Below are 12,914 nucleotides of genomic sequence, written 5' to 3' on the forward strand. Positions count from 1 at the left end.
ACTGTCCCTGATTCGGGGTGAATCCGAATCAAATACAGCCCGTTTCACACACCCCTATATGTTTGATTTGTTCTGTCACTGTACATTGTCTCTAGAACTTTACAACAGTTTAGGACTCTCCCCTCTGACCCTCATGGAGGTAATGTCGCAATAGTGTGCTTTTGTGGCTGTGTTTTTATGTATTGCCAATGAAAATAAAATTGTGGCTAACTGGGGAAACCATTTGTATTAATTTTATGTGGCTGAGCTTCCCTGTTTAATTGTTCTCTATTGCTGTCTGTCTGAATTCAGATTTAAATTAAAGGAGGTGTAAAGGGATAGTTTAGGGGATTTTTTTTGTTTGTTTTTGCCCAGGTCTTTAATTACATTAATACAGTTTCTAAGGTTCACGGCTCCAAAAGAGTCAAGTTGACAATGGCTGGGACATCAAATGAAGACCTGCTATCAATATGACTCTGTCCAGGCTCGAACGAGATACTTTTCCCAAAGTAAAACCTAGGATCAAAAGAGTAACAAAACCCCCAAAATGCCAGAAAAAGTAAGGAGATTTGAGGGAGGTTGAGTAAGTGTGCTGTGCATGAAAAGCCAAATTACCACACAGCAAGACACCAGCTGTGAACAGTGTGTGTTGTTTTTCCCTGCCACAGATAATCAGCTAGATTGAAAGGGAATTGCCAGTGTATGAGTAATACTTATGCATGTAGACAGTTCAGTGTGGACTTGAGGCACCAATATTTTGCTTAGATGTATTTGGTGAGATTGAGAAGGAACAACAGGTCATCTAGCCTATCAGGTCATGTAATATATCTGTGTGAAGTAGTCTAACAAAACAGACCTGGAGGACAATTGTGATGAATCTAACTGTGATATCATCATGCTAAAAGTCCAGAATTTTGTTGGAAAGGAATGGAACTGATGTGATCATAACAGACTGTCATAATGCAGTTCCTCCTGCATGCACATTTATGTCACAGAGACTGCCTTGATTCTGGCTTTATTTTTTATCTGAATATGAAGATTTTTTCAGGGTTTAATGTTTTTCACACATAAGTATGGTATATACAGAATGGCAGAGAGCTGTAATTAAAGTCTACAATACATTAACTATTTGTTTGTGCAGTGCCATTAACATATATTTAGGGTTGTCCACACTGGGAAATAGTTCAAAATAACCATTGCACAGTTCAGTTCCCTCTGTAGAAAATCCCTAAGTAGCCATGCACAAATCAGAATTTGTTTTACTGAAAAACTTAGTGTCAGCCTTGTTCTGGGACAGGGGTTCTCAAAGTTTTTTATGCTGCAGTCTGGCAAACCGTGGCCCAGCAGTCACAGCTGACCACAGCTGGAGTTTCCAGCTGGCAGACAAGTAAGGATACCCCGACCCCTGGGCAAGGAGTGGGCCAAACCCTGCACTGCCATGGGCCCTGCAGAAGGAGCCACAGCCTCTCTTCCCAGCTCTGGTGAGCCACAGTTTGCTTGTCTACAGCCACTTCTGGTCCAGTAGCTGACCATGCTGTGGACTGACACTGGGCTGTGGCCAAAGGATTGACAACCCCTGCCCTGGGAAACAGAAGGCTCAGAAACAGCCTGTTTAAATTGACTCTATAGGAAGCTTAGGACTTCCCCTGAGAAGCACATCCCACCCAATCTCTGCCACTCAGCATGTCAAAGCCTGGAGTTAGGTTTAGCCTGATGCTACATGCATGATCCAAGCTACTCTCAGGTTTCTGTCTTGGGTGTGTTCCTTTGAGGGTACTCAAGGTCATGCTAAACCAGCTTTACTGCCTAACTTCCAGGCTTTGGCCTGGACTGAGTAGGAGTCAGTAGACAAGGCATGCTTCTTCTTCACCTCTGGGGTAGCTTCAAACATTTCCTAAATGTGATATAGCACATGTCCTTTTCCTGGACAGAGCCTACAGAAAAAGTACAAGGAACTTGATTTCTACCGCCTGACATCTGGAGGGCTTTCAGACACTAAAGAAGGGAGGAGCTTGATTTTTGGAACCCAGTCTTTTCGTTGCATTGTTTTCTTTCGGAGATTAACCTTGTGCCTTCTTGTTATAAATAATACATTGTGTAAGCTGTCAACAGTTGCATTCATCATATCTAAACAGTAAAGCTCTATCTAGAGGTACCAGAATGGCCTTAAGGAAATAAATGCATGTTGAAAAACCAGTTTATCAGACTGTAGAAGTGAAGAAACAGGCCCATTGTTTTGGCCATTTTAGGACTAGATTGTCTAAGACTCTGAGATAAAGAGTCAACAGAAACAACATAACCTAAGAGCTCCCAGGTCCTTAGCTATATTGTTGTGTTGCAAATGTAAGCCCTTTCTATGCCCAAAGGTAGGGAAGCCATAAAACTAGGCCATGCTGACTTGAGTAGTATTACTTTTAATGTTTGGAGAATCCCCTGCAGTTCAAAGGAGAAGGGCCTCACTCAGTCTTGCTGCTCTTCTCTCCTGTTTGTCTGGCCTTGAGTATACACCTCTATTTGTAGAACAGGGAGGCCAGTCATTTAGAATAGGGAACTTTATACAGAGTTTTTCTCATTACACCACCCACCTCTCTTGTCATTCCTGTTGGCACTATCAAGTGCGGTAGTGACTTGTCTTCCATAATATATGTTGAAATAAGTTATATTTACTAACTAAACTAATGAAAACATCAATGATGTACCTGTATAAACAGTTACCTCTTAGCACACTATAAGAAAGGAACCTTGGTTCATTGCTTGCTATAACGATTATGGCATACTAGTAATGTTGCATTATTATGAATTAAGCAGAATACCATGGCAAGTTGGAGACTGATGATGGATGAACAAGATTTTAGTCTTACCTTTCTAGAAATATCATATACCAGTAGAGCAGCTCTAGCACCCCTGTAATAAAGATGACAAATGCTATGGTACTTCTCTTGACCGGCAGTATCCCAGATCTCAAACATAATATTGGCAGTCTCTAAATGTATCATCTGTTTGAAGAAAGAACCTGAAAGAAATGACAAGGCAGCGGTACTTTTCACTTGGAAGACTCTGTGCACATGTATTGAATGTTAATCTTTGTCCACTATGAGCTGCCTGAAGAGATGGCTCAGGTTGAACAATAAACCCTTTAGACATTACTTTTAGAAGGAGAGCAAATTAAGCTGCTAGAGACTGGGAAAGCCTGTGTCTTTTTAATGTGGGAAATAATAAAAAATATGCAAGTGAAATTCAGTTAACGCCCAGTAACACCAGCGTATTAAAACAGCAAACTTCAGCAGAATTGTCAGCCCACCAGGCACATGTACACACAAATGTAAAAATGAAACGCTATTTCAGTGTGAAGTTACTGCATGAAAAAACACAGTGCCTATATTCCCTGGTGTATGTATTACCTGGAACTCTAGTCAGTTTTAGCTGACTATACCAGTTTAACACTTCTCTTAAACTATTAGTTGCTCCCTTGACACACAGGAGTAGACTACTGTAGTAGTAGCCTACATTTTACTACTTTGAGAAAAACTGATCCTTCTTCTCCAGATCCTGGTGTACAAAACCACTGGGACACGGGTGTAAATGCGTTGTGTGTTATCTCACTAGTAATTTTTATCTTTGGAGCGCTCACTGAAGAGATGTGGTGAAAGTGTGTGATGAGACATCAGAATTCAAATCCACTTGCATATGCTTAACCCTTGTGAGAGGTGAGGGCTGTTAGCTCAAAAGTTAAAAGCAAAATCTAGGCTTACGTCTAATTCTGAGCAAGCATTAGTTGTATGGGGGAAAGTCTGTCTCACGGTATGTTCCACAGAAACTGCCAATGGCAGTATTGAGACTGTCACCAACCTGCACACTGTGTTGAACACCTGAAAACAATCACTAGATGTCACTCTCATGCCACAATTAAGACCTGTGCTCTGTTCCAGGTTTATGCTTTCTTGTTCTGTTGCTTCAGCTGTTTCCCAGACATTTCTCTTCAGGGCTATATTTGAAGTCTCCCTGCTAGTGAACGTCTGTGGGAATTGAGAGTAATAGGGAAAGCCTCTTGCTTAAATTCCAAAAATCTTTGTTGTGTAACTCTCTGAATAGCCATAAAAGGCAATATCAGGTAAGGCCTACCTCATTTTAAAATATGCAAGTCTCACAGTCTAGTGTGTCCAATTTGATCTGCTTCAACCAGAATTTTCTGCATCTTATTGTTAATTTATATTTGAAAGGGCAAAGCAAATTTCTTTTCTACCTGGATGTGATGTTGCTGCCAAAGCAAGAGATCATTACAGTAGAAACAGAACCCATAACTGCTAAAAAGCTCTGAGGCCCTTGAACTACAATGAAGGCACTCCTGTAGTGCCCTAAACTTCAGTAGAGAGTCTCCTGCTTTTAGCCTCCTGCAAGGTGGATCCTTCATATTGTGACTGTTTACTTACATCCAACAGTTGGCATTGTTTCCCTGAAGCTATTCTTCGCATATCGGAAGGCTAAGCTTGACTTTCCCACCGCCATGCTCCCTAAGAGAACCACCTTGTAAACATAGGTTGGCTTTGAGTGATATCCATCTGAGGTGACAGTCATCTCCTTCCCCATTTTTCTCTGTGCCATATCCTGCAAAGAAACAAACCCTATTTAAAATGTGTTCACAGTGAGCCTGATGTCCCTCAGCTGAGAATCTGCATGCATCCAGAGGAGTTAGGCTCAGGGCCTTAATTTTCCAGGTAATATAATGGAAGATGTAGCTTCAACTTGGTTCTTCCTCTACCTCCATTTCAATTAGTATCATGACTGAAGTTTAACATTCTTGAACAATGAAATTCTAGTGAGATGCACACACTGTATGGGGTCTGTCTTTTCCAGTGCTTTATCAGTACGTTCCCAGCCCATACAAGTCTTCATTAGTATATTATTTGCTTCGCTTACAAATCACTGCCTATATTGCTTGTGGATATTTTAAGTGGGAAGACATTGTGTTTACTGTCCATTACAGCCCCAGCTCCTACAGATCAGAATTGGTTTTGTTTTAAAGATTTTGAGACCTCAAAGCTGTAGGGAAGTTTCAGAACTTGACCCAAGTGGACCAGGAAGGCTCAAATCAGGAAGTTAAAGTGCAAATTCATGCTTTTTCAGTTTATAAATCCAATGGCTTTTGGGGAACACATTTTCATGCTTCTTGACTGTTCAGGGCTGCCTATATTTAAATGCTTATTGGCTATCTGGTGACCTGACACCATCTTCAGTTCACCTTTGTCAGCAGGATAGCTCTTAGGGCCTTGTTACACACTGCACTTTGACCTGCTCAAATGCTGATCAGTGTTAGTGCTAGTCTGAGTTTGGAGCAGTCATGCCTTAAAGCTAAAAACCTTCTCTGACTGCCCCCCATCTGCACAGCTGTGACTTGTCACTAGAAGGCTGGTGAGCAGGGGCCTCACCAGGAGCTGGAGCGGAGAGTTGCCCCTGGCTGGGGAGCCAGGACAGGCTTCTATCCCTGCTGTGTGTGTGAAATGAAGTCAGCTCGAGTGGTCCCAGGGGGCACAGCAGCCACAGAGGGAAGCATTGGGCCCCACGCAGCTCAAGCATAGGCAGGCTCCAGGGAGTGAAAAACATTTTTTTAAATGAATTGCTGCTTTTTTTCTTCAGTGGAGCCTGCCTACATGGACTGCTGCTGGGCTGTCTGTACACCCCTGAGCTGCACAGGGCCCATTGGTTTTCTCTGTGGCTACTAAGGTAGCAAACTAAAACACCTCAGAGACGTGTTTTATTTTGCTACATCCAGAGTCATCTAATGTGCAATACACTGCCAAATGTGCAAACAGCAGCACCATTAAAACAGTGCAAAAGGGCATGAAACCTGCTTTAAAAACCAATTTTGTGGCATGTACAAAGGCCCCCTGAAACTATGATATGTTTGGATGAACCTGAGGCTTTACTGCATTTGTGTGGTGTTCTTCCTTTAGTACCAAGAAATGAGCTCTTGGCTGCCTTTTGCATTTAATAAAACAAGGTCTAGATTTTCAGCTCACTTAAATCAGCATAACTCTGTTAGAATCATAGAACTGCTATCTAAACTGGAGCAAGGTTGATTTGTGGCAGTCTGGGATCTGGTCTAAAATGTGCAAGTGAAACAAAAACTATACTGTATCACAAAGTTAATTAATAACCTTCAAACAGTAACATCTGCTATGTTTGTCAGCTTATTTTTTGTTTCAACTTGCTAAAGTTGGAGTTTATTGCTCCCAGGCGCCACATTTGAATATGTGCTTGAGACTACATGTTGAGCTGGGTTGGAGCAGCCCCAGCTGACAGAGGATCCTGGGGGTCAGCATGCCAGTCTGGGGCTGTTCCCTCCTGGCTCAACATGCTGTGAAGGGGCTGGCTGGGGAATGAGGGTGCTTTAGTGCAGGACTAGCCAGCAGGCAGCCCTCCCCCCCCACATACTAAAGTACCCTCGTGCCCCAGCCAGCCCCTATGTCTACATGTGCACTGTGGTGGAGTAAACAACTCCAAAGCAAGATGAGTACTCTTATTTACAACTACTCAGCTACTGCGGAGTTTATTAGTTTCCCACAGCCTAAGAAAGCCACACGTGTAGATGCGAGATATTTACTGCTGCACTGTACAACTCCAAATATATTTTTTGTCTTGTAGCCAAGACTATGGTGTATGTACCAAGATAAACTACTCTTTAAACAATTGTTTTTTATGCAGCTTCTTGGATCTATTTGTCTCTCTTGTATTGTTTTGCTGTTTTTTAAGAAACAAAACACTTTGTCTAGGTTAAAAGATATATGCATGCAGAACTTGTCTGGGTGCATGACATGGTGCTACTTCCTTTATGGAGTAGGATCTGGTGTGGACAGGTAAACAGGGCAGGTGATGTAGGTACTATGGACCTGTATGGCCATTAAGGGGCTGGAGAAGCTTGTGGGAGCCTGTTGACATTGAGCAAGCAGCCACCTGGGTAAAGAATGGAAACATGATGCCTACACTGGACCACTTCTTATATTGCTGTAGGGTTTGGATGGGGAAGGGGCAGAGAGGAAGGTTTGGTTTTCATTTCTTGTTGATTTCCTGAGTGGTGCTGATGGTTGTTCACCCTCATTCCCCCCTTCCTCAAACCCGAATTAGTCTACACCAAATTCTAATAAATCACATTAGCATCAGACTGTGTCTCATGTTGGCTCCTTATTTACATTATGCTTATATAAATTTAAACCATGCTTACGTAAACATACCCATTGCCTATGTTGAAGGCCTTATTAAGGAAAACTCCTATGAAGACAACTTTCATAGATTTCATAGACATTAGGGCTGGAAGGGACCTCGGGAGATCATCGAGTCCAGCCCCCTGCCCAAAGGGCAGGAAGTCAGCTGGGGTCATAGGATCCCAGCAAGATAAGCATCCAATTTACTCTTGAAGGTGTTCAATGTAGGTGCTTGAACCACCTCCGCTGGCAGACCGTTCCAGACCTTGGGGGCTCGGACAGTAAAGAACTTCTTCCTTATGTCCAGCCTGAAACGGTCTTGCAGGAGTTTGTGACCGTTCGACCTCGTCATCCCTTGGGCCGCTCTGGTGAACAAACGTTCCCCCAGATCCTGGTGGTCACCCCTGATAAACTTATAGGTGGCCATCAGATCACCCCTGAGCCTACACTTTTCCAGGCTAAAGAGTCCCATGGCTCTCAGCCTGTCATCATAAGATCTGTTTTCCTGACCTCTGATCATGCGCGTGGCTCTCCTCTGGACTCTCTCAAGCTTCTCCACATCCTTTTTGAATTGTGGAGCCCAAAACTGGACGCAGTACTTTGTATGTGGATGGTCTGGGTTTTTATGTTTTTCGTTTAGTTAGTTGGTTTTCTTCCTAAACTCATGCAAGACTTGCATGGGAAACCTCATATTTGAAACTTTTAAAATGAATTGCATGTATTTCTCTTATATGGAAAAACTGTTGACTCAGGTTTTGCTCTTTTCTCCCCAGCCCTTTCTATTTCCAGAGAAAAAGGAAAAGAACAAATTTCATTTTAATTCATTGCTTTATTACATGTCATTGAAACACCCAACTTCTATAAAAATGCTCATGTGTTGTTTATCTTTAAGTGGTACATTTTTCAGTAAGGCCTGCTTAATATGTCACACAGAGGTGCTGTTTTGACTAACTGTGCCATGAGGAATAGAGATATCTTAAGTAGAAGACACCAGGACTGTTCTACTGTGTAGGGTTACAGTTCCTCTTTAGACCATACGCTAAGAAAACGTAGCTGCCACTCCACTCAGACACAGACATCCCACCCCCCAGCGGTCAATCACCAGGCAGGGTGGGGGGCGGTCCCCCAGCAGCTGATCGCCAACCCTGGAAGTGCTGGCGGCAAAACTGGGAAGTGTCATCAGTGCTTCTCTAGGCACTCCTACACTCTGGCCAGTGAGGGCCAATCTCAGGTGGGCACGTGCCCCCCCTCCCCATACTCTCCCTACACATCATCTCTGGCAATAGGTTTATGTAGCAGTAAAGAGGGTTTAGATTAAATCTCAGGGAAACCTTTTGAACTGTAAGACTGGCAAGATGAGAACACATTGCCAAGAGAAGCTGAGAAATTTCCTTCTTTGGAGTTTTTGAAGAAGGGGTTGGATGGCCATCTGTCTGGGTGGTTTAAGAACAATGAATCCTGAATCTCTGTAGGAACTTAAGTGAGATGAACTTTGAAGTCCCTTTCCAACCCTATAATTCTGTTAACCAATAAATGGTGCTTGCAGCTTTATCTAAGCTAAAATAGGCTCATATCCTCATTGCTTACTTGCTTTCTTAAGACTTTGTTTCCTTTATGTGCTGACCATGAATCCATAGTGTTATTCACCTGAAAACTAGAGAATCTTTTTAATATGAATGAAAATCAGGTCATTGCAGAGGAAATAACAAAAGAAGCATAAGAAAATAAGAGAACATGAGACTTGTCATTTACTGGGTCGGACCATAGGTCCATCTTGCCCAGTATCCTGTATCACAGTGACAAGGTGAATGCTGAAAGGGAGAGTGAACTGGGTATGACCCGGGGGTTTTTCTGCCATTCTTCTCCTGCAGCCTCTAGCATCAAGGAAGTTCCGATTCAGAGGTTAATCCCCGTGCTCAGTAGCTACTGATGCCCCTTTCTTCCAAGATTTATGCAATCTCTTTTTGAAGTTGGCTAAATTGTCATCTTCCACAACATCAGGTGGCATTAATACTTTAATGACATGCTGCATGAAAAAGAAGTTCCTTTTGTTTGTTTTAAGCTTAGTACCTTCTACTTTCATTTTGTGACCCCTAGTTCTTGTATTGTGAAGGAGTAAATAATGAATCCCTATTTACTTTCTTTTTGCCATTTCATATTTGGTAAATTCTTATTATGTGTTTGCTCTCCCACTCCCCAACATATCTTTTCTAAACTGACTAGGCCTAGTTTCTTTATTCGCTCCTCATATGGTAGCCCCTCCATACCACTAATCATCCTTCTCTGTACCTTCTCTAGTTCCTCTATATCCTTTCTGAGATGTAGAGACCAGAACTAGGCACCGTATTCAAGGTGTGGGCGCACCACAGATACCACCAAATTTGCACTGAGGAACACACAGGATTGCCATCTCACCAGTCTTAAAAAGGCTTTCGCCCAACAAGGACACTCCTCCAGAGAGAGAGACTGCACATTTGAAAGCCACCACCCCACCTCACCATGCCTCTAGGAGTGAGAAGACGCATGGCATCAGGGCTGGGAAGGAGACACATGGCCTTGGGGAAGAGCTGCTGCCTGAACTTACCTCTGGTAAGTGCCCCATGCTGGCCCCAGTGCCTCTGTCACATGTGAAGAATTGCTGCAGTACAGAAGAAAACCCCCCACGAATTGCATACCGCAGGTTATGACACATCACCCCTCCCTTGAACCCATACAGAAAATCCTCAAACAATTGCAACCAACGTTCCCTCTAAGATGTAGCAATCTGTAAGTGCGCTGCTTCAGTCCATGAGCTCGCCGCTTTGGTCCCGCCACCCGCTTTCGGTGCTTGCTGCTTCAGTCTGCCCCACAGCACCCAAAGCACCTTGTCTGCCTATGCCCTTAAACACAGCTGTAACTAGCACCCTCAAACTCAAGATTACACAGTTTAGTTCTTCTAACAAAAACAACACCATTTGCAACTTCTTTTTCTGTTTAATACTTTAAAATTCAAATGCATAAATTAGTGACAATAAAGACAAGCCACTAAATGATTGAAAAATGGCTAAAAAACTAGCGCTGCCCCCAGCCCCTGCCTCTGGGAGCAAGGAGACACATGGCATCAGGGCTGGGGAGCAGAGCAGTTTCCCAGTACCAGCAGAGCCTGTGTCAGCCTCCAGCCCCAGACCCTACATTGCCTCCGGGAGTGGAGAGGTTTCCCAGACCTAGCCCCCGCCTCGCCTCGCCTCTGGGAGCAAGGAGGCACATGGTGTTGGGGCTGGGGAGTGGAGCAGTTTCCCAGTGCTGGTAGAGCCTGCACCAGCCCTCAGCCCCAGCCTCAGCCCCTGCATTGCCTCCGGGAGCGAGGAGGCACGTGGCATCAGGGCTGGGGAGTGGAGCAGTTTCCCAGTCCCAGCTGAGCCCGTGCCACCCCACCTCACCATGCCTCTGGGAGTGAGGAGACGCATGGCCTTGGGGAGGAGCTGCTGCCTGAGCTTTTGTCCAGTAAGTGCCCCATGCTGGCCCCAGTGCCTCTGCCATTGGTCTCTTCCAGTGTCGCTTTTATGCTGCGCCTCTCTGGGAGGGTGCGCGGCATTAATAAGCTTGTGCACAGCATGATTTTAAAGCATGCATGGCTGTGCATGCACACAGCTTGGCGGGAACCTTGATTGCAACCCATACTAGAAAGACACCCTATTCTTAAAGAGATCTTCCCAGAGCCACCCATCATAGCCTTCAAACAAGCACTAAACCTCGCTAACCTCATCACCATAAGCACACTTCCTCAGGCCTAGAACACACCGAATGGATTCACACTAGGCTATGACAAGAAATGCAAAACCTGACAACACATCACCACCCCCACAATTACTACACCCCACAACAGAACCATCACCATTCCTGGATCTTACAGCTGCACTTCCAGAAATGTAATATATCTCATCCAGTGCACCAAATGCCCTGATAGAAAATACATACAAGAGACCAAACAACAACTGCATACCAGAATGAATGCACACTGGAAATCTATCAGACAAAAACACCCAATTACCTGTGGGGGCACATTTCTCACAAGAAAACCACTCTCTCTCCAATCTCTCAGTTCTAATCCTCAAAGGAAACTTAGAAAACACTTCTCAGTGATGAGCCCATAAGCTTAAACTAACCTGCAAAGAGTGAATAAATTCAGGCTCAGGCTTTTTGAATGTCTGTCCCTAGCCAAAGTGTATGTACAGGCATTATATTTAGATTATATTTAGATAAATATTACTAGGGTTGGGCGGATCTAAAGGCCCATCTGTACATGCATTCAGGCGGTTAAATTGAGCAAAAAAAATGGCAGGCTCTATCTGAGTTAGGTCACTGGAGAAGGTGACCCAACTTAAATTGGGTAGCGAGTTGACCCAATCTATTGAATATCTGCACACTTGCAGAGCATGGCCCCAGGGATGGGAAAGCCCAGCTGCCACCAGCCCCAGGGCTGTGTTTTTCTTCCCCTCTCCTCCCTCCCACTGGACAATTTTTTAGCCCCTGCCTTCCCCTGACCCATTACCCTCCCTGATTTCTCTCCCCACCCTGAGTTAGTTACTTTGGTTTCCCTGCTTGGCTCCTGGGACTGGTAAGCACCTGTACATGCCACTCCACTCATAATCAAGGTGAACTGTGGCTTGAATATGCGGCTTAAAGCAAACCATTTGAATGCAGACTGGTTGTAGCAAAAAACTGTACACACCCTAAGATGCCACCTTGGCCTACCTTCTGCCTGAATTCGGACTAAAACTGCTAACCACCGCTGTGGTTGCAACTGGCCGGTTTGTTGCACACATTTGACACTAAAACATCTGCATTACTAGTGCCTAAAACAGTTTTTGGAATTGATTTAAAAAAGTGCACAAGTTATGTCACTGTTTTAGGGAGAAGAGGTGGGGTACACTTACACTGCATGTTGCGTACAAGTGCAGTACTGGGTAGAAATGCCTGAGCTAACTTGTCTTGGAAGCAGTCTAGTCCCAGTAGCATATCATGGGCCCAAAGTTCTGTGCAACTAATTTGGCTTTGCTTCTCAGTCCTCTGTGGTGTGGATTTGGTTTAATTCCCAAAGCCCCAATCCAAGTGCAGGTATAGAGGAAAAGCTTACCTTTCTATCAGCTATTTTTCTTCTTAGGGGGGAAAGACTTCAGTCCGCTGAAGCCAGGCTGGCTGAGAAATGCTGTGCAGCTGCACAAACAAGCTGAATCTGAGCAAATTAAAAAGCGAAACTCCACAAGCACAACCAAGTGCTTTCTCCAATAGGGAAGCTGCTCTGCAAGATCTGTCACAGCCTCCGTAAAAGTTTAAAGGTAAAGTAAATAACAGATAAATCAGTGGACCTTAAACAGGCATGAGAATACTAAGCCATGAAGCCTGTAATCAAGGTGAACTGTGACTGAATAGAGGCGATGCTCAGTAAAGGGAGTGGAGCCTCACACACTACAGCGCACCCAGCAGCAAGTGATTTGTTGGTCCCAGTCTCTTTTGCCCTTCTTCCAGGACTTCACATTTTGAGACTGTCCCTTGATTTCTGTTTTCAGTTGTGAGCCCCCTCAGGGCAGTGCTTAAAGTACTACAGATATTAAAGAATTAATTCACTAATCCAGGGTGGCAGCTTCAGGAATTGAGGGAGTTGTTAGTATTCAGTGGCTGTATCAGGGCAGTATCAGGCCTTACATATCAGGGCCCAAAACTTGGGCCGGGCTTAAGCCAAACACAGTGTAGGCA

At 44.2% G+C, this 12,914-nt stretch overlaps 1 protein-coding gene across 5 annotated transcripts in view; it reads right to left on the bottom strand.

Annotated features, from left to right (window-relative positions):
- The window catches only part of RAB17 (RAB17, member RAS oncogene family), a 26,491-nt gene extending 14,039 nt beyond the window's left edge, over positions 1-12,452 (bottom strand). For all 5 annotated transcript variants that reach the window (XR_016441998.1, XR_016441997.1, XM_090045021.1 and 2 more), the window contains exons 1-3: positions 12,295-12,452; positions 4,410-4,584; positions 2,841-2,992 (exon numbers count right to left, since the gene is read on the bottom strand). Coding sequence is in view for 3 of the 5 variants with exons in the window: in XM_090045021.1 (XP_089901147.1) it covers positions 2,841-2,992; positions 4,410-4,581 (324 nt within the window). In the remaining 2 variants the exon portion in view is untranslated. The remainder of the gene's footprint in view (positions 1-2,840; positions 2,993-4,409; positions 4,585-12,294) is intronic.
- Positions 12,453-12,914: the final 462 nt, after the last annotated feature.

The sequence above is a fragment of the Crocodylus siamensis genome, chromosome 4, assembly GCF_052110815.1.
Source record: "Crocodylus siamensis isolate JL-2025a chromosome 4, ASM5211081v1, whole genome shotgun sequence".
Taxonomy (NCBI): Eukaryota; Metazoa; Chordata; order Crocodylia; family Crocodylidae; genus Crocodylus; species Crocodylus siamensis.